Here is a 26,839-nt window from a genome sequence, read left to right as displayed (position 1 = left end):
AGCGGGAACGGTAGTTCATCGGCGTATGCAGCAGAATTGCATCGGCGGTACAGCACTAACACGCGCTTTTATTAACCCGTGTGTTTGGTGACTTCGTTGGCTAGTGTACGCGTTTCCATCAATAAATTGGCAATTACTCTTCTTGAGGCGACTTCCACTGCACTTATTCGGCGATGTCACATGTATCCATCGGCAGAAAAATCACAACGGCATATGCAGAGATTGCACCGTGCGGATTTGTTTGATATAAGTCTGCACTAACGACGGGTGCTTATTATTCAGGTGCAGAAGCAGCATTGCGGCAAGGGTAGAATAAAAAAAAACATCGAGAGATCGCATGACTCAACAAAATTTATTGGCTAGTGAACATGAGCTCCACGTTATGTAAATGGGGTTCATGGCGTTTGTCTGCGGGACACACCTTGCACGTATGTGGACCATGTTGTCCCAAACATCGGTAACATCGTGTTCATACCCGCTCGCACAGAGGTCAGCATCTTCCCTACAGCTGTCACCGCAGAAGAAGCAGCCTGGCACCCGAACAAAGGAGAAATCGCAGCCGCGAACTTCAGCCATCCTTGCTGCAAAGGGTTGTCGTCTGCTACTGCTCCCGCGTGTACTGTTGGAAGCGTCCGCTAGGTGGCTTTCAGTGGCGCCTCTATAGGCGGTGCACGAGGCGTATAGTGACACGACTGATTTCGCGAATGCTTCTCTCAGTTTGAATGCTGCGAGGAGAATGACCAGCGGCAAGAAAGCTTTCTGGGGTTTCACGTGCCAGAACCACGATCTCATTATGAGGCGCGCCATATACAGGGTGTTTCAGCTAACTTGGGCAACATATTAAAAAAAGAAACATAGGCGCTACGCCCATCGAATTGCCGCAGTATTCTTCTGAGCCGTATGGAACACGTCATGGTATATGTTTTTTCAATCCGCCAAGCTAGGTAATTAGCAAAGTGTGCTTAATTAAGTTTTTAAATGTTAACTCTAGCGAAAGATGTTCAATACAAAAGTCGTAGCGCTAGTTCTGAAAAATCGGATTATTTTACCTATGCTAACATAACTGCCCTGTTTAAATTGTTTCCAGCCTTTCCTTAAGGTGTGCGAAACTGACAAAAATACCACGTGACTGCCGGCTAACGCGCCGTGCGTTCAGTGCCATCAAATGTAAGTTGAATGAATTAGCAAAGGCTGCTCCGCGCACAGAGATCGATTGAACAGGCTGTCGGCGACTGCGACGGATCGGAGGCAGAATGGCGTTTATCTCCGTCTTTCATAACACCGTCAGCCTCGCCCCCTTCATCGTGTTTCTTCATTGGTCCGAAAAGAAAAGAAAAAAAGTCCCTGCACTGCGCCAAATGCTGACTCCGGTCCCATATCGCATTCCCACGTGGCGGCCGCGTTTTTGTTGAAGAATTTACGGCTTAAAAAGGTACGCTCCTTTTTTCACTGAACGTCCATCGCAGTCAACGACAGCCTGTTGAATCGATCTTTGTGCGCGGAGCAGCCTTTTCTAATTCGTTCAACTTACATTTGATGGCACTAAATCGCCGCGCGTTCGCCGGCAGTCACGTGGTATTTTTTTTTTTTTTTCATTCGAGCGTTTTAAAGAAAGGGTGCAAAAAAAATTAAACAGGGCAGTTAGCATATAGATGAAATAATCCGATTTTTCAGAACTAGCGCTACGACTTTTGTTGCACACATTTCGCTAGAGTTAAGATTTAAAATGTTATTAAGCAAACATTGCTAATTACCTAGCTTGGCGGATTGAACAAAAAAAATATCATGACGTATTCCATGCGGCTCAGAACAATACTGTGGCAATTCGACGCGCGTAGCGCCTATGTTTCTTTTTTTTAATATGTGGCCCAAGTTAGCCGAAACACCCAGTAGTGGGGAGGCCGGCACAGTGAAATAATCTTGACCACCCGCACGGCGTTCTTCAACATGCACCTAAACCTAATTAAGTACCCCCACGAGCGTTTCTGCATTTCGACGCCATCCACCGCGGCCGCGGTCGAACCCCCGACCTCAGCAGCACAACGCCGGTAAGCCATACCGCGGCGGGTGCGAGCCGCAAGCAGCGGAGAAGGAGGCGTGTAGCTCACCGGTGACGGCTACGCTGCCGTCCCTGGAGAGAGCTACGCAAGACACGGGGTCCTTGTGCAGGTCCACCTTCTTGGATTTGGGCTGCGGGTGGCACATCTCGCTCTTCTTGAGGTAGAAGTTCCACACCACGATCTTGTTGCCAGCCGCCGTGATTAAAAATGTGTCCCTACTTTGAGCCTGGAAAGCAGAACAAAGACACGAAATTCTTGAAAAAGGCTGTACGTATAGGGGCCCATCTAGTCCGGGGCTTTGCTAGCAGGCAGCATGCTTGAGAGACCACTCCATCAATTCTGGCAGGTACAGCTGGAGTAAAAAGACGCGATGCCACGAAAGATACGCAGAAAAATACATGCAGATCGAAATGCACTTGTTGGAATCTATGTGAAGGGAAGCTTTAGTGAAATTGGTAATTGAATGCGATGTGGCTAATGGCGATGCGTACAACCGTGGTTATAATTATATGTAGCGTTATATGCAATCTGGAATCTCACCCAACGTTGATGGATTTCGCGCAGGTCTCAGCTTTAATATCATGCAGAGTTTATTTTTATGCACTGCACCGTTCACGAACTAGACCGAAATACAGCCTTCATATCTGGTGGACGCACAATGTGAGACATCTACGCAGTCATGTCACGAGGATAAAAATGATCTATAATACTTGCTGAAGAAAGAATGATGATGATATGTGTATGCAGAGGGAAGTGCGACGTACAGCTAACTACAACTAGCTAATGATTCTATACTTCTTGTGTCGCAGTGGCACATATTTATTATGTATGATTGGTAAAGAATGGCCATGTCCCTAGTGGCAGATACTCAATAGTTAAATAAAAAAGTCAGGTCAGTCAAACCCGTCGAATATAACGGGCTAGATGCTATAAAGAGCTCCGCCTGTTTAACCTATGTTACCTATGAGTCGACATATGTACCGGTTTTTAGGCCATCGCATTAATGACATTGTTTACGAGTCGCGAACAGTATCTTGAGCCACTTCTGGGTAGAAAATCATGGCGTCGACATAATCAAAGAACTAACACTTTGAAGTATTTTTCCAACCCTCTAAAAATAAATGAGTACAACAATCTATCGTTAGCATTGCTATGCAGCAGTGAATCTATCGGTCTTATCGAATCCCACTTCGTATTTACTCTGTTGTCGATATTTGCGGAACATTCCTACTTCTGCACTGATGCATCACTTTTCGTGATATTTTGCATTCTATTGCTGTAATTGCTGCCCTCCTTGTTTGAGCGAACTCATAGTACCCGCAGCAAGTCGCAAATAAATAAATAAATAAATAAATAAATAAATAAATAAATAAATAAATAAATAAATCAACAAATGTAGACAAATTGGAAATGTCATCACACTGACACCATCAAAATATCTTTAAAGAGAGCTGGGGTTAAAATTAGTGCTCAGTTCATAAACCACTGCACCTATTCGCTGCCTGTCAAAACACAATAAGCTGTGAATTATTTATGACGGTGGGTATTTGCGTTATGTAAGAGTAAGAACAACATACACCTTCCGCATTATCGCATACTTTTCTTTCTCGCGTTGTTTTTCCAGTCCTTTGGGCTTAAAAATGATACACTCAATGTAGCACATGTGTTTGCATATACAGGCGCACAATGTCACATTTTGAAGGGCGGCAACATTTACTTTTAAGAAATGATAATATCCGCATGAATTTAGAAGTTATGAACATTTTTCGTCACACTTAAGGTCGGCGTGAATCTGAGTAAATTTACGGTAACGAACCGTTGGGGATATCTGCGGCACCAGGCGTCACGTTACAGCATTGCGGGCTGGTGTTAAAGGGACAGACAACCACTCAGAACACGAATCGAGATAACTCCGCTGATGGAATGATTCCTTACCGTCGCGGCTAAAAGGAGCCATGTTCATTGCGGCGCTACGCCTTTCTTCTCACTCTCTCGCCATACCCTCCTCCTCCGCTTTCCTCCTCGCGTCTTTCCCTCCCCCCATTGCGCTCCGCATTCGCTCCTTCATCTTTCGCTGTGATCGTTCGCTCGGCTACGCCGACGTTCGCCGCAGGAACGGGCACCGAATAGATGCGCTCTAAAAAAAAAAAAAAAAAAAGACGTATTTACGTACACCGCGTTCTTTCTAAATCAGAGTCTTGTCCGACTTTTGTGAGACGAATAGCGCAAAAATAATGACAGTGCTGTGTTTGTATCCTCCTTACCTCTTGGTCCTTGGCGTCATGTTACAGAACAATCGATGTGAAGCGCGTTTTGCGGCCGCTTCTACAGAACGAAATAGAAAGAACATGGACGCAGTAGTCGTCGTAGTTAGCGCAAACTTCAGAGGTCTCGATAGCAGCGCGAACACTTGTGCGCAGTCCCAGGCTTATTTCGTAGAAAATTAGAAATCTGGCGCTGCAATAGTTACGCTATACAGGGTGATCCTCTTTAAGCTTTACGGAATATTTAAATGTCGCCCATTGCAGATAACATAATTCCTGTTCTTGAGCTAAATTATTCGAAGAGGCGGACATTACTAGCTCGAGAAATCGAATCACATATTCAGCTAGTTTGCACAAACTCACTAATTAACTCCTTAATTAATCACTGTACGTCACATATTGCAACTTGCGAATAGTAGCGGGTGAGCCGACGCCTTTTTTAGAACTGGGATGACTTTGCCACGCTTATGCTTACAAGGAAAAATACCAGTCTTGAATAATAAATTAACAATAAATGAATGTAGATCTGAAACTAGGTGAGCACTTAACTTAATATTAGCAATGTGGACCTCATTAATTCCAGCGCTTGTCACTTGTAGGTTATTTATAACAATAGTTATTTCCTCAGGTGTTGTACGAAATAAAGAGAATGAGTTAGACGGCTCATCTTGATGATCTGTGTAGAAGGTAAACTGTTATGAAAGAAAGAAAAAAGAAACTATTGAAAGTCTAAGCTATATCAGGACGGGAGTTGTGCTCTACTCCATAATATAAAATTCTAGATACATGGTCTTGTCTTGTTTTCCTGTTCGAAAAGGAGTTCCCAATCTCCCATATATTTTAGTGTTGTTAGCCGCCTGTAGAATTCCTTGCACGCAATACAATCGTTTAACTGATTTTAGTTTAGAGTTAACAGTGCTACGGAATATTTCATATCGGGCACGTAAGTTCATCTTAAGTGGTTACTTTTTAGTTTTCCTATATAGGTTATCCCGTTTGCGCAATGCTGCTAATAACTTCTGTGAGATCCACGGTTTGTGAGAAAATGCCACGGGTTTCTTACATTTCTTTTTGGAGGTGACCTTTCGTAAGTATGATATAAATAGTGAAGAAAAAAAGTGGGAAAGGCTTTCTGTGGGTCGTTTAGTGGTTAATTTCAGACCAATTTTTATTAGCAACAGCAGTTATGAAGCCGTCCTTGTCCCGAACATGTTTAGTATGTGAAGATGGGCAAGGTGGTATATTAGATTTGAAACGTATGAGCAAGTTTAATGATGACTGATGTCGATGTACAAAACTTTCGTCTATTAAGAATAAAGCAAGTTAGGAAGATCATGATCAATAAGCGTGCCTTTCACATTAGAGACTTCGTGTGCAGGAAAGTCAATTAAGCAATAATATCCGTAGCTATAGAACAGACTGGTATAGTTAATACAGGTGGGTGGTGTTTCATCGAGTAAATTAATGTTTATATCACCCATTATAATGTTATTTTTTATTTTCCGGTGATAGAGTATGCAAAATATGATCAAGATTGGTACATAATTCGTTTGACTGACGATGAAGGAGAATGGTAAATGCAGCCAAATATGAAATTCTTGTTGCCTTGAGCAAGAACGCAGTTATCGAATTCAATCCAAACAGAGGCGCAATTTTTCTTTGATATCACTTGACTCGGATTCCCTCACACCCTCTTGCTTGCTTGCCAGCAAAGAGACCACATTCAACATTTGCCAAAAGTATTGTAAGACATTGTCCTACTTGCCATCACAATTCAGGCCTGCTACACGATTATCAGACCCATTGTGGTGTCTGCACCGGCCCCAAGTGCAATTGACAATTCCGGGTATCAAAAACAAAGCTGGAGCACCGTCGCAAGCTTTGAAGCAAGCAACTTTGGAACACATTTACAACGTGCACAGCTTCCGGCAACGTGTCTACACAGATGGTTCGGTAGAACTCAACAGCTCTGCTGCTGCAGTCAATATCCCGGCAAAATCTGAAGAAATCAAATTAAAAACTTCATGTGTGACCACATCGACGAGTACAGAACTCGCGGCACTCCGTGCTGCACTTGATTTCATTAATCAAAAACTACCACAACAATGGACAGTCTTTAGTGACTCCAACGCAGCCCTTGAGTGCATACAGAGACCAATGCGCCACGGACCCAATGAACAAGTGGCCTCAGAAATTCGACACATGTATCATCGCATCTACGACAAGGGACACAACATAATTTTTCACTGGCTTCCAGGACATTGTAGCATCAGCGAAAATGACCACGCCGACGAAGCCGGCCGATCTGCACATGAAAGTGGTCAACGTGTCTTGATTATGCTTTCGCAAACAGACGCTGCGGCTGGGCTGCGATTGATGTCCCGTGAATGTACTTTGCCCCTGTGGGACTCGAGCGCTTTCACCATGTGTCGTTTGCGTTCGTTGTCTCCGAATATACGGATGCAAGAAATATACATGGCTGCACCACCGTGACTGCTCGTTAATCTATTGCAGTATTCCGAGTTATATTTAGGAAAGCAATACAAATGTTTGTCGTCGTCAGATAACCAAGTTTCAGTTATGGCAATTAATTAAAACGAACTAGTTAGCGATGCGAGGAAATTATCGCTTGCGTCAAAGTTTTCACAAAGACCTTTCACATTAAAATGAATGATGGAATGAAATCTGCTAACCTTTCTTTTTATTAATGGTCATGTGTATTTTGAAGCTTTCTTTTTTTGATTGTATTGCTGCATGTTTGGGTGAAATGTTTTGTCCGTTACTGTCAATATCGTTTAGTTCATTTAGTTTTACTGCATTTGCTACTTGCAATTGTATAATTTCCTTCGTCAGATTTATTGTAACTCCTAACCGCACAAGTATATGTAGTTTTGTATTCTCCATTACTTTCTTTCATGTTTCCTTATATATGATTTTAATGTGGTGCTCCTCGTTTCTCTAGAAACAGCATATGTATATATAACAGGAGGTCGCGACACAGTCATTGACTATGGGACCTCCTTCTGTATATTATTCTTCTTTTATGACCTGTAATCTATAATGAATAAATCAATTTCAAGGAATTCACTTGATCGAGTTTCAGTAGTGGAGCCATAATTAATTCTCAGTTAGTTAAACCCCGAATCCTAGTCTATTTTGCTGAGGTCAGATTCGTCACTAATGCGCAGAACTTGCTGTTAGCTGTTAGTAGTCTTTCTAGCCTTGATTTGGCAGTTGTCAGTCCAAAAGAGCATGAAGCTTCTTTCTTTCTTCAAAGTTAGCGCTTTGGAGAAGAGAGCCTTGTTACACGAGGTCAGATGCTCATTTACATAAGCGTGAGCGCTGAAAGAGCCAGAGAATCAAATGTCGCTAAGACAGAGTTTGGCTTTACGAGCTTTGCTAACAAAGTCAGCTTTCTTAGCTCTAGAAAAGAATCGAGCTATGATGTTTTTCTTGTCATTTGATCTGGTCGGTACGCGATGAACGATTTCCAGATCACTAGGCGACACGGGACAGCCAATTATGTCCTCTAGCGCTTCCATGATTGCAACACAGTCCTATTCTCAGGAGAAGAGAACGCCCTTGATCTCGACATTGCTAAGGCAAAAGCACAGTCCAAGCTCCTCAACCTTGCGAGCCAATGAGTGGTTCGGGGATTTCAGTCTCTTGTTTTCATCGATTAGCGTAGCATTTTGGCCACGTAGTTCTTCAACAGCACTGTTCAAGTGCTCAGGACTTGTACTCAAGGAATCAACTTCTTCCTTCAGCTCAAAAACATCGATCCCAGACTCTTTCATTCTCAGCAAGATCTTACGTACCAAAGACGAGTTCACGTGTGCTGTTAGCCATTTTGTTAATCTGATCTCTTCTAGCTCCTCAATTTCGTGCGACAGTTGTGCATTCGCCGGCACGGCACGAGCATTAAACACAGACCGAGGCAGAAAATAAGGAGAACCCATCGCGCACCTGAATGGCGACCACGGCGGCGTCCGGGTGCGCGGCGAGCGTCTGCACCAGGCGCGCCGAGTGGACGTCGAAGACGAACGCCTTGCCGTCGCGCGTGCCCAGCACGCAGCGGCAGTTGTCGCGCGCGAAGGCGAGCGCGCTGACGCGGCCCGCGTACCCTTGCAGGCAGTGCACGTCCGAGCCCGTGGTGAGCGAGCGCACGCGCACGCACTGGTCGGCGCAGCCGAGCAGCAGGAACGTGCTGTCGCCGGAGATGCTGAGCCGCTCGACGGCCGCCGGCACCGACAGCGTGTTGAGCAGCGTGAAAGTCTCGAGGCACCAGATGCACACCGTGCAGTCCGAAGACGCTGTGGAAAGCGGAAAAAAAAAAAAAAAAGCACGGGTGGGGGAAGACGGTGTGCGCTTCCAGTAAGGTCGACATTTTTTTTTTGCCTTGCTCGCAAGTATTCTTAGAAAACGATCTGTTCCACCAGTAACGAGGTCAAAGCGAGGTAGATTATTTTTCGCGTTGAAACAAAGCGTGCCAGTAGCCGAGGTAATACACGACCTCAGGTGAAAGCTAGCATCACTGCTTCATGTTCCAAAGCACATGAAGCCAACAGAGAATGAAGCCAAATAAAGCAGAGCATCGGCAGGCGCAACACCAAAGATGTGGGTTCGGTTCTCAACGGCGGCGAGTGGTGCTTTAACTTGGCCACTTTCCTTCCCTCGTTTCTTTATTATTTCCACCTTTTATTAAAACAAGCGGTTAATTTTATCTATGCTCTTCCTGTTGGCTTCGTATGGTTGTAGCTTAGTTCTTTATTGTTTGAATTAATTTTAATTTAAAGCGCACCTGATGATTGCCAAATGTTCTAGGCGTCACAAGCCGTGGTGCCCCATACAGCGCTATTTTAACCCGCTTGACAATGGAACGGGCTGTGGTGTGCTTTAAGATACGTCGCCGACATTGTTGTAAGATTATGCGTTCCACGATTTGTTTTTCGCAGAAAAGTGTCCGGTTGGGAAGAATACCAGGCATCTCGGAAGAGGATAGACTAATATAAGCACGAAAGCATATACAGTTTTTTTTTTTAGCTCCACCAAAATTTTTAAAGGCTGCCTATGGCATATAACACAATTCTAACCCTTGATCTAAATTACTCGAAGAGGCGGTCATTATTTCTGCGAGAAATCGAAATGCTCAAATGATTAAGGAACACAGTTGCGCTAGTTAATTTTTTAACCAATTACTTTACGCCACATATATAAAACTACAAATTATAGCGGCTGAGTTCGCACGGCATATCCACTTGGAACGAATTCTCTGGGCAGCGCCAGTTTCGAGATATTATTTTTCAATGTGTCTGACGAAAGGCACTGGCATTGCAGTTAATTTTTTAAGAAACCGCTGTTCTACAGATTGAAGTACAAAAGTAACTGGAACGCCAATGCATTTCGACGGACACTATGATAATTAATACCTCGGAACTGGTGCTGTCCAGAGAATTCGTTCCAAGTGGATATGCCGTGCGAACTCAGCCGCTATAACTTGTAGTTTTATATATGTGGCGTGACGTAATTAATTAAGATGTTAATTAGAGTAATTACGTTAATTAATCAATTGAACATTTTGACTTCTCGTAGAAGCAACGGCTGCCTCATCGAGTAATTTAGATCAAGGGTTACAATTGTGCTATCTCCCATCGGCAGTCTTTAAAGAATTTGGTGCAGCTAATAAAAATGAACATTCCCTATATAAGGGAGTGGTAATGTCAAACACCAGAGAAAGTCGCTGGCGTTGGGCAAAAGCCCATTGTGCGAAACTAAATACGCTAAATTCGCATGAATAAACTGACGCACGTGCGTATACCTTATTGATTGATGTTTGTGATATGGGCTAGGCAGAAATGTCCCGTTGATAACTGGGCCTAAAGATAATGACGCTGCTCGTACCGTCAATGCTCCCCATCGTAGCGGACAGAGCATGCGGTCGGCCAATATAAAGCCGACGTTCGAAAACATTCCACTGTCCTTATTCTACTGCTTTCAGAGGTGACGCTTTACAAGCGAATGATAACGACACGTGCGGGTGAAACGTATGAAGGTACAAAAAAAGAAAAAAAAAAAAAAGAAATGAGCGCAGCCGAGGTACTCGGTAGGGCCGCTAAACAAGGACTAACTTCCCTTCGAGTTCCAGCAGCCGATGCTCATGCTGTATCGAATGCTCAATATATCTTTCGTTTTCGGAAGGAGACGCCGCGCTGCTGTCGAGTATGCCGCTGGGTCTGGCCGCGCAGCGTATGCACCAACCAACTTCTCTAGCAGCCGCTTTGAATTGCGGATTTGCAATGTTTTGCCTGCAGAATGATTTTTATTCGCGTTCTCCCACGTTGAACATGGCTAGGTGGGAAAAAAAAAGAATGGAAAAGTTATTCAGGGAAGGCGTGTTTACGATTACAAGCCATTTGTTTGTCTGCCTCTGACAGCTATAAACAAAAGCAACACTGCGACAACAAAGAAAAAAAGAAGAGAAGGTAAAGAGAAACAGTAATGATATTACTTGCAGTGCAAATTCACATTTAACGTATTATACGTGCTTTCGGGACAAAATGTGTAGCTGAAAAATACCTTCTGTCAACAACAACCAATGAGAGCTGTCTTCAAAAAGGAGATTCGTGGATGAAGGAAAGCGGTGCGCGTGGCTCTTAAAGTTCTCCAACTTCAATGGTTAAACGAAGAGACCATTACAAACAGGCGTTTATAGAAATTGCGAGAGGCACAGCGCGGAGAAAGTTGTGCGCGTTTACATATTATGCAGCTTTTTAAAGCTTTTTACAATTTATAGCTGGCGAGCTAAAGTACACGAAAGGAAATTCTTGGAAAGACACAGCGCATCAAAAGCGTAGAAGGCAAAAGCTAGCGAAGACAGACTTTTTCAGTAACCTTTAGCGGGTGTGTAGTACAAGGGCTAAGAAGTAAAACAATTCTTTGTTCTTGTAGTGCTACAGTTGGGTTGCCGAGTGCAGACAAATCGTTCTTCACCGCATAGCTTTCGGTATACCTAATCGAGTACTACATGAGAGACAGTACTTAATCTCATCTGATTCCATTCCGTTGAAATATGCGCCTCTCAACAAATGTAATTTTGCAAGAATTCTCCAATTTTAAGCATCGTGGAAACTTATTTACCAACAAAATGTACTAGTAAAAATACCAACGCTAACAAAAATGAACAAAAGGAGCTAACAAAAGTTGGTACTAACAAAAGTACCAACAAAAATGCGCCCTTTACTCGATATTTCTTTATTTGGACAGGACGCAAATGCAAGTCTCTTGCCAACAGCAAACTAGACAAGGACAGATCAGGTATAAGTAGCTCTTTCTACTAATGCACCCATTTCCATAGCCGTTCAAAATAAGTAATTTAGCAATTTTTCTTCAATGAAACATTAAGCGGTTTCCTGCAATTTCAAAGGAAGAAGGGAAAAAAGGGTTGCCATGAAGATACCATCTGATTCGTCTAAAAGCCGTCGCCAATTCGCTGCAAACACCTGATTTATGCCAGAAAGAGCACTGCTTAGAGCACAAAAATTACAAAGTGTTCAGTACTTGAGCATTCAGCTCGCAGTGGGTTCGTTTTAGCTCAAAGAAACCGATTCAGCGACGCGAGCAAAGCAGGGAGGGAGACGTTGACCAAACACCGTACCGGTGGCGAATATGTCGTCACCACGGTTGACGGCCACGGCGCTGACGACGCCGCGGTGGTTCTCCAGGCGCTGAACCAGCTGGCCGGTGTCCAGCCGCGCCAGCACCACCACGCCGATCTCGGAGCCACTCAGCACCAGGTCCTCGGCGTTCGTGCACGTTACGCACAACACGCCGGCCACGTGGTGACTGCACCAGAAAAAGGAGTGCAGGAACCGTTGCTTCATTTTCACGAGTGAAAGTTACTCGCTGTCTCGTGTTTCGTCAGTAAACTCGCGCTTGATCAGCAAGCTTATTGCCATTAGAACACGGAAAGAATCGCCTTACTCGAGCAAGTTACGCGTCAAGAAAGGCAGCTTTTTGTAGCCAAGTACCTTAGCCTCCTCCGAAGCTCACCGGTCACCGGGTCCCAGACGAGGACGTCCGTGTCCTCAGAGCCGCTGAGCAGGTGCAGGCCCGACGGGGACATGTACAGGCAGGTGATGGCGGCTTTGTGGCCTGTGTGTGATTTGCGAAGGTCAGGCCATGAGCCGCCTTCTAAGCAGGAAGTCGGCCACCAAAGTTGCCATTTCAAATAAATAAATAAATAAATAAATAAATAAATAAATAAATAAATAAATAAATAAATAAATAAACCAGCTCCCTCTCATATAATACGAAGAATTAGCCCGCCCAAAATGAAAGGACACCGATTCAGCATACGCCATGCGCTACATTTCGGCCTTCATTCAAAAAGAATGAATGGAAGATATTCCAGATTGAGAAATATAGCCTTAGAGTAACTGTTCTCATAAAGGCAGTGCGGTAGTTAGCACAAGGTAGCCAGCCGTCCTGAGAACTGGCTAACTTCCCTGTCTTTCCGCCTTAACTACGAGATAAACAATTCGGAACTATACAATGTTATGCCATGCATACGAGCAACAGTGAGTTCAGCGCTTTTAAGTGAATATATTTCACTCTGGTCCACCAACGGCATTTGAATGATTGATTGATTGATTGATTAATCGATTGATCGACTGACAGGATTTAACACCCGAAAACAATGCAGGAGCTACGAGAGAAGCCATAATGGAAGGCTACCGATTAATTTTGACCACCTAGGGTTTTTTAACGCGCAACCAAAGCGCGGTATAACGAGCGTTTCAATTTTTGAGGCCGGGAATGGAACCCGACACGTCGTACTTAGCAACGGAACACTGTATAGCTACTGCGCCAAAGCGGTTCATCGAAATCTATTTCGCTTCAAGTCGTTCTTCGAACAGCATTAGCCGCTCATTTTTCTTTTGCGGAGGTCATCGAGGCTGATACAATGTTCTTTAATTGCCACGGGCGGTTCACACTTCAATGTTTGCGCAAATATAGAAAGATTATGTTGAAAAGAAGACCCGGCCACCTGTCGGGGACAGGTCATACAACGGGATTTCGGGGTAGGTTTGCTGATGACTGCCAATAGCATTCGGCCGAGAACGTTGCAAATGAACACGTTCACGTCAACGGCATGCTGTCGAAGGCTTCTCTGAGTATACAGGGGAGCGCACGAGGCCTGAAACGCCAGCCCATTGAGGAATCTGGTACGATTTAGCGTTAGGGGTTGAGGATGTAACGCCGTTCAATGTAAACAGTGGAAAGCGAAACGTCCCCGTCTCGGCGAGAGTTCCTTAAGTGACCTCACTAGTCAGAAATTAAAAAAAAAAAGTCACATTTTCACATCAACAAGAGTAATAATAGATCAGAAGCTTTTTCGGTAGCTTCTTTGATGTGAGTGTTTGTCGCGAGTTTCATACACATAGAATCAACCATTGCCTAAATCATCTACCTAGAACATACATTTTGCGCGAATGAAAACAATGGAGCTGTCTCCGAAAACACGCCATTGATTTCTGCGTATTTTGCAATAGCTATCACGCAACAACTTTGTGGGCACTGGAGGTGTAACAGGTCGAAAAGTAATGTTGCGATGCAGCCGACATACTCAGAGTGCCAAGCTTTCTCGAGAGCTTTAGTTCCTGCGAATAATTTTCGAGCCGTATAGGTCAGTGCAGGCATTGTCTTAAGGTGGTGTGGTTAGATGGCGGCCGAACGGCAAAGAAACATCTCTGGAGGCCGGATAACACACGGCTACCCAGATGTGCCCGGTTCTATAGTATAGCCTATCGCGTTCGCGGTAATATGTGTGCTTAATATGCTTTCATATGACCCTGCAGTGGCGTCTGCCTCGCTATAAACAAACACTCTCTGGAATGCGAGCAGGGTCGGTGTTATCGAGCGATCACTTTCGCGAGATCTCGCATGACTCGGCACCGGAGGCGCTCAAGACTACGGCCGACAGCGCTCCTGGCACTGCGACAAGCTAGCGGGCTTGTCACGATGCACAATGTTGGTGCGGTGTTGTCCAGGACTCGCCACGATGGCCCAGTGGCTACGAGGTTCTGCCATTGAGCAGCAGGTCATGTGGGGTTCGATTTCGGGTTCAGGCCGACCGCGTTCCGATGGGGTGGAATTCAAAAAACGCTCAAGTCCTCGGATTTGCATGCAAGTAAAAGCTCTTCCAGCAGCTTTTTGTTTACGGTACGCGATGAGTTCGACTTCGTAATATATATACAGGCGAATATGATTGTGTACTGAATTGTGGGAACAAGTGAGCTCTTTTGTTACTTCACCCAACAAAAAAGGTAGAATATATGTGTGGACGTCACGGGAGTGTAGAATTACTTCTCAGTGACATATTTAAGCTCACTAAAAATACAACGACAACAAATAGAATCACTTAGATTTTCATGTTTCTTGATCATCGATAATAGTAGATTGCACTGTGAACTGAGCAGTCATAGCTACGTCTGTAGTTTTTATTCGTTTTGCAATATTACAGTCGCTTGACGTAAATTATAAGCTAAGTGCGGCTACATATCGCCACACAAAGAACTTGCGATGGGAAAGGGACTTCAGTAAAGTTTGAAGCCAGAGAGATCGCTCATCCAGTTTTCTCCTTGTCTCTTTGGATATGTATGTTCAGTATCAGAGGAATTCAAAACTCGCCCAACTTTATTACCAGAAAGATGAAGTTGAGACGAAGCAATGTCTTGTCCATCACGGGTTAGCAGCCATAAGGGCAGCATATATCTACTGACGCAAGAGTTGTCCCTGATATCGTTAGAATAAACCTGTATACGGTACAATGATAATTTTCTAGTGGCGAAGAGCCCACGTGCACTTAAGAAACACAGAAGACAATTGTGGATAAGGATGCGGACTAGGAGAGAGAGAGAGGGAGAGAGAGAGAGATGCAAATGAGAGAAAGGTGAACGCTCTATTCTGAAAAGGCTGTGACTCATTCTTCGCTGCGCACGACTTCTGCACCATCGAGCCAACCGTGGCCGACAATAAAGTGCTTCGGTACTGCAGGGTACGCTGCGAAACTGCCAGACGAACCAGTGTATAGTATACGTGGGCGTTAGCGGGAATACGCGTTCCGCGGCCGCTATCGCTGATGCTTTCACTCAACTGCGGCCAAACACGACTCTTCGGGCACCCACTATGCAGAGCCTAGTAGGCTCTCGCAAACGTTCGTTCTTGACACGTATGGGGCGTTCGTTCGCGTTGTTGCATCATTTATTGCGCAAACGCTGTCCCGCTTTTTCTTGGCGTGAGTGGTTCCGCCACGAGAATAAAGCGAACCATTCCGCTGACGCCAAATGCGGATGCAACGTCACCGTTGTCGTAACCCTTTCATTTTCGCGTTTATTTACACACTTGCCAGTGGTTTAGTGTTTTTGTTTTGCACCCGACGAGGTCTCTTCGTTTTCAATTTACGCGTCTCTATGCCTTCCAAGGACACCCGAAAAGCCTCTCTTTTCTTTCTTTCTTACTTCTTATTTTTGGGAGCGGGGTGGGGGAGGGGGGGAGCTGCGTCGAAAGGCACATTCATGAAACTTCAAAAAGTCGCAGGACAAACAACATGACGAGGAAAAGTGCACAAATAGCACCATAGTGGCGAGCCCAGTAGACTGCGGCCACAAAAGTGTGATTGATGTGGACGTGTTTCAGCCGATCGGCTGAAACATTTTTTTTCTTGGACGAGTACGTGAACGTACGTGAATATTTTGCAAAGCCTTTGCGCGTACGAGACGAAATAAATGAAATGGACGCTCACAAATGGCGAAAAAATTTCAGATTTAGCGAATACTGCACTTATTTTGTAATACGTATTTTTGTTTTGTTTTATATAGCTAACTTTGAAGACAGACAAATATTTACTCTATTTTCTTATGGCGTTATCGAATAATTCAATATCGGTGATTGTTTTGAAATGAGCGGCTGCCATTCAAGGACACCTCGAGTGAGAACAGTCTTAATTAGAGGTTCTCGAATAAGGTGAGAGGGCGACCTGAGGTACAGGGAGCATTCCGAAATACGGGCATCAAACATTGATCATGTTGTTTGCAAACTGCGAGGAAAAAACTGACATAAAGGTGCAGTCGCAGGGCCTTAGGAATGTGAAGCAGATATGGTACTCTAATAAAGGAAATAAGCTTTTTAAAAGCGTGAGCGAAAACTCCAGAAATATTCTTGAACGGCTTACGTCTAAACAAAAAAAAAATAATAAAAAAGGCTTTGACAGCACTACCGATTCACAAGCCTGAAACGTTCTGGTCGTGATTAACATTCATTAGGTTAGCTGAACCATCTAAAAATTTGCACTGTTGTTTTTTCTGGAACCATTTGACAGCGCTTCCAGCGCTTCCTCGAAACTCAAATATGAAAAAAGAAGTGCGAATTTACGGACAGGGACTGAAGAATGAAGCGTTCTGTAGGATTTCGGAGTGGTTAACGCCACGTAAGCTCATCAGACAAACAATTGTTCGGTTCTGAGAGGTCAGAGGTACAGACAGGCTTCCAGCTGCTCAGTGCACTCGAAAAAAGCGTTGTAAGAGGTCGAATCGGGTCATCCCTTTCGCAGAAGTTGAGGGTCAGTTTGGGCTGTTCGCAGATACACTTTGACAACTAATCTCCTTTTAAAGAGACTTCTTGGTAGAAGCTGTCGTGAAGCCTTCGAAATCGCTACGTCGCACCCGTATCGCGTCCCCCGGCGCACTTCCAACTACAACTAATCTGCGATTGCACAATACAGTTCCTCGTAAGCAATGCTCCGAAAAAGGGGTCGTAATAATAAATGACGGCACCGGCACACGTCCTTCAGCGAACGCCGTTCTCGATAGCAAACCCATCGCGAAAATCTCACCATATCGATACGTACTAGAGAGTTATAGCTCAGCGAGCCAGCGGGGGAGCGGGCCAGCGTAGACGCCACTGCGCATGCTGTACCGCGCATGCGCACTGGCGTCTACGCTGGCCCGCTGGGCCCAGTGGCTCACTGAGCTATAACTCTCTATTGCTTGGCGATAAAACAGGGCCCCCTGGACAACTGTTGGAGTAATAACGACAAAAGAAGCTAGATCGCTGTTTTTGTGTGCTGCTCTGAGTTTTCTGGTTTTTTTTTTTTACATTTACGGTTACCATTGACGACGATTGATTAACAAGACGTCGGGCGAAGATTCAACGAGCCAGGCGCCTTACAGGTACGACATTTATTTTTTGAGGACCTGGCTATTACCCTGCCGCTAAGGTGGTCGGAAGCCGAGAAGATAGTCACGAGCCTTATGCTCGTCCAAACGTAACAAGCCATATGAATGACGTTACGGGCCGTAATGAAAAGCCTGGGGCCTTGCAAGCGTCACAAAGCTTCATAAAGCCGGCACGTTTGGTTCTCCACAACTCGGAATAAATTTCAGTGAATTCAGGAATAATGGCTGACGGTGAAGCCGAGAGCAAGAAACCTCGCCTAGAAGACAGCAAGTACGATGATACAACATCGAATTATGAGCTAAGTGATGAAGAAGAAATGGGTGAAGATGCACCATTTACTTTGGTCACGTACAAGAAAAAGCGAGCCGAAGGCATTCCGGTTGTCTTTCGCCCAACAAGTGAAGGTACTACTTTTTGGCAAGTAAATCCAAACCGAGTGTCTGCCGAAATAGTTTCCGCTGCCAAAGAGAAAGTACAGTCCTTCAGGACGAACAGAGATGGAAGTTTCAGTGTCAGCGTTGCTTCCTTAGCGTCGGCGAAACGCCTTTTGATGCTTTCAAGTGTAGGCGGCCTGGAAGTCAAGCCCTTCATCCCCGAGTCATACACGCGAAACGTTGGGAAAGTAAAACATGTGCCTCTACAGTATACAGACGAACAACTCCTAGACTTCTTGAAAGACGCAGGAGTTATATCGGCACGCAGACAGATAAGGTATTCCCGCCAAGAAGATGGAGCAGTAGAGTCACATCCACTTCACACGGTAATTCTGACTTTCAGAGACGATCGCCCTATTCCAGGAAGAAGTTACTTGGGTTTCACCAGTGACCCTGTCGAGGAATACCTAGGACCAGCACTTCGCTGCTATAATTGCCAGAGATTTGGGCACATGGCGAAAACCTGCCGCAGCACACGTCAATGCAAAATCTGCTCAGAAGATTATGACCACAAGGAGTGCAAGTCACTTCGTCATCCTAAATGTGCAAACTGTGCGGGGAACCATGCCGCCTCCTTCTCAGGCTGCCCTCACAAAAAAGCAGCGGCACAACTGCGTCGACATGAACTAATCCATGGAAGACAACCGCGACGCAATGAACCCGCCCCAAACCTTGAGATTGTTCATACAGTGCCAGATCACCCACCTCAGTGGGCACCGGAACCACCACAGCCAAGAGCACCAACAAGCTATTCCTCCTCTAGAGAACAACCAACATTGCAATCAAGAGACCAATCAAGAGGATCACAGTCAAGTACCCAGTCTTATGCATCAGTGCTACGGAAACCCAGACGACAACAGGCAGAAAGTAATACACAAGAAAGCTCCTGTGCTCGCACACATTTCTCTCAGCGACCTTACTCATCTACTGCAGAAGAAACACCAGCTAATAGCGAACATACCACAGCATCGGTGACACAACTGATTTTGCCAATGCTTTTCGCAGCTCTTAAGGCAATCCTATCTGCTCTGCCGGAAGCAAACAACCTACCAGAAGTGAAAGCCTTGTTGCCTCTAGAAGCACTATTGTTTCAACAATCCGGGCCGAAACTGCGGCAGGGAGTACATGAATAACCGCTACAAAAATGTCTCCATATTTCAGTGGAATGCCAACAGTCTTCGAAGGAAGTGTGCTGACTTTCGTAAACTGCTTGTGCAATACAACTTCCCAATACTTTGCATTCAAGAGGCGGGAATCAATGATGACTTTCGCCTCTCGAATTATGTGACATACAAGACTTCTAGTCAAGGTGCTGTTAGCAGAGTGCTCCTGTGCGTCAGAAAGGACCTACCATCTTATCAAATTCAGTCCAGTGATTCAGACTTCCAGGAATTCATCGCATGTAAGGTATCCTTTGGCAAGCTCTGTATAACAGTGATTAATCTATATCTACAACCTTCAAACCAGATTTCAGTAGAAGCGCTAGTAGATATCTTCAAAATAGCTCATTCTAATGTATTTATATGTGGCGACTTCAATGAACACAACATCATCTGGGGCAGTGATCATTGTGATGCACGGGGTAACGTTATTGAGTGCGCCATAGATAAATGCAACTTGACTGTTTTAAACGATGGGCCGCCAACATTCCTTCGTGGATATAATTACTCAAGCTGCATAGACGTTACGCTGTGCTCACATGATCTAGTGAATGGTGTGGGATGGACAACAGATATGGAAACGCGCGGAAGTGATCATTTTCCCATCCTTGTTAACCACCCTAGCATGCACTGTGATATCAGGCGTTACAGCAGACTAACCAACTGGCAAGTTTTTCGGTACCGCCTAACGGATCAAATTAATCAACATGCAACAGCGGAAAAATTTACAGAATTTTTGCAGGATAATATGAACATATGCATAAAGAAGGTCCCAATCCTAAAAGATTATGCTGCAGTTGACGGAGAATATGAACACCTAAGAGCCATCCGACGCCGATCCGAAAGAGCTTACCGACGGAGCGGAAGTTTAGAAGCATACAGAAATGCTCAGAAAATACACAATGTAATGCGCAGACGAATGGAAAATTTAGGCAAACGGCGCTGCGCGATTTCTGCGGCACGCTGTCCCACGAATTTTTCTGGTAATTCGTTCTTTAAGCGGACCTGTAACACAGAGCTTCCCATTTCGTGCTCTCGCTGTAGCTCGGGACACGTGTGAAATAATAGTTGCAGATGAATTCTGTGAGCTTATTTCCAGACCAGCTTTTTCATCGCAATGTGCAGAATTTGATATTTCAGTAGTGTTGGCTAAGCGAAAAATTACTGCTTGCTACTGGGCCCAACATACTCAATTAGATGATACTTTCACATTAAGCGAGCTTCAATGTGCAATGGTATCATGTCGCCAACAGTCCGCTGCTGGGCCGGACGGCATTACGTACAATATGCTAAGAAACCTCGGACCGACAGGTACAAATGCTCTCTTAGACATATATAATAACTTATGGATAGAGGAAACTGTACCTGACTCTTGGAAAGTCGCTCGAATCATACCAATTTTAAAACCTGCTAAGACGCCCTTGTGCCTTGAATCCTTCCGCCCTGTTAGTTTGACAAGTTGTTTATGCAAAGTAATGGAGAAAATGATTGACGCGTGACTTCAATGGTGGTGTAATGAAACGAATGTGTTGTCCAACTATTTAGTAGGTTTTAGAAAACATAGATGCACAATGGACGCAACATTAGATATAGTAACCTGTGTGGAGCACGAGCGTGCACGTGGAAACATGACTACAGCAGTATTCCTAGACATCAAGAGGGCATTTGACACTGTTAGTCACGTTCATGTTTTGCTAAGCATGTTGGAACTTGTTCTGTCAGGCAGGTCCTTGCGATGGATTTCTGAATTTCTATCAGGTCGCAAAATATTTGTTCAGACAGGTGAAGGGGAGAGTGCTGAACATGTTGTCAAACAGGGAGTACCACAGGGAAGCGTACTCAGCCCCTTCCTTTTTAACTGCGTCATGGCTGATTTAACAAGAAGGCTGCCATCACAGTTAAAGTTTTCACTGTATGCAGATGATGTGTGTATTTGGACATCTGGGTCTAATGCTCAACTACTTCAAATGGCATTGCAAGACGGCATAAATATAATCAACAGATTTTTGAGAGAGAGAGGAATGGTACTATCACACACAAAGACAGCTGTATTGCCCTTCACTCGGAGGCAGTTAAAAAATTTCACTCTTAATCTGGAAGGACACCCTCTAATGATTGTCACAAAGCATCGATTCCTTGGCATAATACTTGATAGGTAGCTATCCTGGGCACCCCACATAAAAAAAAAAAAAAAATCGAAAACGAGGTCAATGCCATAGTGACTGTACTTCGCAGACTTGCAGGCACATCATGGGGCGGATCAGTATCGTCCATGCAGACGGCAGACTTTCCCACACGTCAGAAGAGCGACTTAAAAGACTTTTAGCTAGAGGACTACGCCTATGTCTAGGAGTTCCACGAGCGACTTCTAGTTCTCTTGTAATAGCTGAGGCTCGCGAATCACCATTTACAGTTATGCGAACTACAGAACCATGCCGACATTATTTCCGTCTTCAAACCCAGCATAAAAATCCCCCATTGGCTCTAGACATAATGAAACGAGATAGAAGTTATGTTCATATAGAAATTCAAGAAAACATTCACATATTGCCAAGAAATGAATTTTGGAACTCAGACATCGAATATCCTCCATGGCTGCTTACAGTTCCAAAAATCGAATTGTCAGTAGATGGGATATTCAGAAAAAGGGACATGTTTATTCGAGCTGCTCAACAACTAGCACTATACCAGATATATATGCGGTATTCAGGATACACACACGTCTATACAGACGGCTCCAGTACAGCAACCTCTTCAACTTCATCATTCTTTATACCGCACTTCAACAAACAAGAATCATTTAAGTTATCTTGTGCGACTTCGTCCACAACGGCTGAACTGTTCGCAATCCTATGTGCGATAAAATTTATATTGTCAGTAAGAGATGCGCAAAAAATGGGTAATTTTCAGCGATTCACAGGCGGCTCTAACACCACCCTGCAACACAAAGGGGAAAACATTCAGTGACAGTATAATATATGAAACACTTAAAAACCTCACAAAGGCAAGCGAAGCGAAACATGCAATAGCATTCCAGTGGATACCAGGGCATTGCGACATTCCTGGCAACACAGCAGCCGATGAAGCAGCACGACAAGCGCACCTCAAAGATGATACGGCTCCGCTCCCAATATCAAAGGATGAATTACGCTGCATTATAAGGACAACGTCTCTCAAAATGTCTAGAAACACTTGGTTTGACCAGAATTCTAAGAGCTCGGAGTTATACCATATTGATCCATTTATTGAATTCAAATTTTAATTGTCATTAGATAGAACTATGGAAACCCTTATTCATCGATTAAGGCTAGGCACTGCCTACACAAAGCATTTCTTACACAGAATTGGCGGTGCGGAAACCCCCGAATGTGATTGTGGATTTGTAGACGAAGATATATATCACCTCCTTCTAGGTTGCCCACATCACGACACACCAAGATGCCGACTTAAATCAGCGCTAATTAAATTAGACCGCAGACCTTTCCGTTTAAGGAAGCTTTTGTGCCCTTGGCCAACAACGGCCTTGCAGAAGAGTGCTTTAAAAGCACTAAAGACTTTTCTTGAAGATAGCGCCATTGTTGGACGTTATTAGCGCTTTCATTGTTCCCTTCATTTCAATGCCAATGTATATATGTTCTGTTTGTGAATTATGTTGACTGTTCTGTTGTGACTGTATGTGATAATGCATTTACACGATGTATGTACCACCCGCTGACTAGACAATGTGTTAATAGGCGACAGTATCGTTTGTACTTTTGAGACTTTCATCTACATAAGTGTGGAGACATTCGCCTTATATATTGTATGTACCATGTGTTCCTTACGTCATAATCTTCCTGTGGAAACATTGCGTGATAAGTGTTGGTGCTTGTGTGAAAAGACTATTTGATATTTCATCTTGAACCGTGTCCTTTGTATGACGGAACCACTCAAGAGATGAGGAGTAGCCGGCGCCTTAAATTGTGCGCCAACATCTCCTTATATCATATATAAGAAAAAAAGCTCCAAAATAGAGCCCCTATCGTTTTACCCTATCAGCCACACATACACCCAGGTGCCTTTCTCGTGTTCCCTATTTAGAAACGTTGCGTTGCCCATTGAAGCCTGCGATTACAGAGCTCACAAGCTCGGCAGTTGTCAATCGATATTACATGGCACAAACAAGAGGTAACCTAGGCACCGCTGTAAGGGCGTTCCTCTATTGCGCTGTGGTTATCACGCTGTTATGTCACAAAGCAGACACGTTTCCGGCATTGGACCATATCTTCGATATCACCCACCCATCGAAAGCATGTAAAACTAAAGTTCTTTTATTTCGGGGACGTCGACGAATCTTCGGCTGGCTCTAGGTGCCGCCTTAATGTACACTTGTCGCACTCCAACAGTTTTTGAGGGCGACAGAATCGGACAAGCGGCTGTAGCCTGAACAGATGTTGATAGTGCTGCAAGTGTTACTGTGCTGTGCGGTGACAGTGACCGATTGTGATTGTGTGTCTATGCTCCTTTCTTTCCTTATCTCTACTTTGTTACCACTTTACCTCCCCCTCCCCTCTCTCCACAGCGTAGGGTAGCAAACCGGATCTTTTTCTCTGGTTAACGTCCCTGCCTTTCTCCTTTCTTCTATCTCTCTCTCTCTCTCCAACAGTTCGTCTGTGCTCTCAGTGGTAGGCGACAGAGGATACTTGCGTTTCCAAAAAGAAAAAGAAAAAAGAAGGAAAGAAGGAAAGGCACCTGATTTGCGGTCTAGGAGAATGAAAATACTGAAAGCTATGTAGTTCTGAAGATTCGCACCGGGAAAGCCTACAGCGCTGATAAGCAAGGAAATAATGTGCCAGGGCCTCTTCATGCCTCTTTGCACATGTAGTTTGGCACAGAACTGCCGCGGTGGCTCCGTGGCTCTATGGTGTTCTGCTGATCAGTACGAGGTCGTGGGTTCGATTAGCAGTCGCTGCGGCATCATTTCGAAGGGGGTGAAATGCAAACACGCTCGCGTACCTAGATTTAGGATCCCGTTAAAGGACCCCCAACGTGGATCAAATTAATCCTGAACCATTCCCTAAGGCGTCCCTCGCGACAAAGTGTCCAGCTTGGGGATGTTAAATCCCACAAACCTTCTTTTTTTCATGCAGCACGGTTTTCAAGTATGCACAAACGCTCCCCTTCTCCTAGCCCCAGACTAGTGGTTGGGTGGGTGAGCTCGACCATAGCGACGCATGTGGAGGGGAAGTGTCCTGCCTCTGACACCAGCTTAACTGTCTCGCTCATTGGGGAAACATGAGCTACACATGGCAAGACATTTTTGGACATTGCTCCTTCGGCTATCGTTTGAACTTCACCGAAATGCACGTTTACAAAAGAATGGCAGCGTTAAAAAAAAGATATTTCAGAATGTCGGCCAAACTTCAACGACTTTCAGTTAGGGACGTCACCCCGAAAGGGTACTTTCTTAACTATCATACACATTTATCCTAGCATCCTAGCACTAGACCTCAAAGGAGCCTTCGACAACGTCTCTCACGCCGCAATACTCGAGGAACTCGAACTCGCAGGTTCTGGCGACCGCACCTACAATTACATAAAGGCGTTTCTTTCGAACGGCGAGGCACGTATCAGTATTAGCAAAATCACATCGGAGACATTTAAAATGCCTAGCAAAGGAACAGCTCAAGGAACAACAATATCGCCTCTGCTCTTCAACATGGCGCTGTGTCGCCTCGCAGGCGATCTGGATCGTATACCCGACCTAGGTTACACGCTCTACGCGGACGAAATCGCGCTGTGGGCGAGCAGAGGTTCCCTATATAGGGATAAAGAATATACGATCCAAAGCGCAGTATTGGTGGTGGAGAAATTTTCCCGAGGAAGCGGGCTGAAGTGCGCGCCCGAAAAATCCTAGGTCATCCGGATACACGCGAAAGCCTACAAATCCAAAGAGTCGATTACATTGTGGTTGAGGGCCACACGGTCCTAGAGGTACCCACAATGCGAGTCCTGGGTTTGTGGCTTCAGAGCGACGGGAGAGCAGCACAGACGTTCAAAACCCTCAAATACACTACTCACAACATAACCCAAATGATATGTCTAGTCACGTATCGGAAAGTGGGCATGCGAGAAGACGATACCCTGAGGCTCGTACAGGAATTGGTAATTAGTCGAATCACGTATGGCTTACCTCACCAAATCCTGAACAGCGAAGAGAAAAGGCAGGCGAACACGATAATTCGAACCGCTTTGAAGGCGGCCCTGTGCATGCCTAAATGTACCTCCATGGAGCACATGCTAGCTTTGGGAGTGGATAATACTTCCGATGAACTCAGGCCGGCTACTCTGATGTGACAGAGGGAACGCCTCAGCTTCACAAAAACTGGGAGGGCAATATTGGCTCGAATCAATATCCCAGCATACCCCATTTATCTCACCGAACAGGCCGTACCTCTCCCTCCTTCTTTGAGATCCAAAATTACAGTAGCTCCAATTCCCAAGAACATGCATCCCGAGTACAACAAGGAAAGACGCAAAGCACGCTCACAACATATTCAATCGATGTGCTCTAATAACCATAGGTACTAAACGTACTTCACGGACGCAGCTGCGCATGCAGAGGCGACCGGGCAGCGCTACCAAAATAGGTATGCTCTGGTAGTCGTGAACGCAATTCGCCAGCAGCAAATAACCGCGTCCGCCACGGCGGGATCCCCTACCACGGCCGAAATGTTAGCAGTGGCGATCGCCCTTGCTCACGCAGAGCGTTCGCAAAGGGACTCGGTTGGGGTCACCGACTCCCCGGAGGCATGTCACATGTTTCTCATGGTGCACGTTACTGCCACTAGCTTCGCGATAATTCCCAAGTCTCTCAATCACCGTAATCGCCTACTCTGGTGCACGGGACACGCGAAGGTACAAGGGAACGAACAGGCTAACGCGTTAGCTCGAGGGTGTATTAACCGAGCGACTGCGTCCTCTTCTAACCCCAACCACTCGCACTATCCCTCTCAAAATCCCATCAATTTAAACGCCAAAGACAAGCATGCTCATCAGCGCGGAGTCCGCAGAAGATACCCGTCGCATCACCCACAACCTAGAGGGGAAGAGGCCGCCGATTGGCGCAAAATACAGACTGGGCTATCCCCCTATCTAAAATTGCTAAACGTCATGTATCCCACTCGCTATAGGGCCAACTGCCCTTGGTGCGGTGGCATACCCACCCTAATACATGTAACCTGGGTGTGCACTAAGCGCATTCATGGGACAAATAGCAATAACACAATGGAGCAGTGGGAGGCACAGCTCACCCGTTCCGACATGGCAGGACAAAAGTCCTTAATGAAGTGTGAATGAAGTTGCTGATTATTTAGATTACACTATCTAAACGGGGAATTAAAATGACAATCCATGCAGCAACTCGCGAAGAATTCCTATCTCAACGTCTTGTTTCATCCTGCATTGAGCATGTAAATGTTAAGAGCCCATAATCTGGAAGTAAAATCTACCATTGCACAGGTTAAGCTTTCTGACCACTACTTCGTCTGCTGTTCACTGAAACAGACTGTGAATCCTTTGTTATCGGAGTCTATTAACTCTGTCAAACAAATTTGTATAATTGATCCAAGGCTTTTCGATAAACTAGTCCAGGAAAATGATTGGGATAATTTTTTATGCTCTGTGTCACCGAAAAACATGTACCG

At 45.0% G+C, this 26,839-nt stretch overlaps 1 protein-coding gene across 1 annotated transcript in view; it reads right to left on the bottom strand.

The window, feature by feature from the left end:
* LOC126547118 (protein qui-1-like) overlaps positions 1–26,839 on the bottom strand; it is a 154,932-nt gene that overhangs the window by 41,442 nt on the left and 86,651 nt on the right. The window contains exons 10-13 of the mRNA XM_055062607.2: positions 12,352–12,475; positions 11,979–12,166; positions 8,291–8,637; positions 2,109–2,286 (exon numbers count right to left, since the gene is read on the bottom strand). Of these exons, the coding sequence (XP_054918582.2) occupies positions 2,109–2,286; positions 8,291–8,637; positions 11,979–12,166; positions 12,352–12,475 (837 nt within the window). The remainder of the gene's footprint in view (positions 1–2,108; positions 2,287–8,290; positions 8,638–11,978; positions 12,167–12,351; positions 12,476–26,839) is intronic.

Source organism: Dermacentor andersoni, chromosome 1 (assembly GCF_023375885.2).
Source record: "Dermacentor andersoni chromosome 1, qqDerAnde1_hic_scaffold, whole genome shotgun sequence".
Lineage (NCBI taxonomy): Eukaryota > Metazoa > Arthropoda > Arachnida > Ixodida > Ixodidae > Dermacentor > Dermacentor andersoni.
The sequence above is the reverse complement of the archived record's forward strand: the minus strand, read 5'-3'. Positions and strand labels throughout refer to the sequence as shown.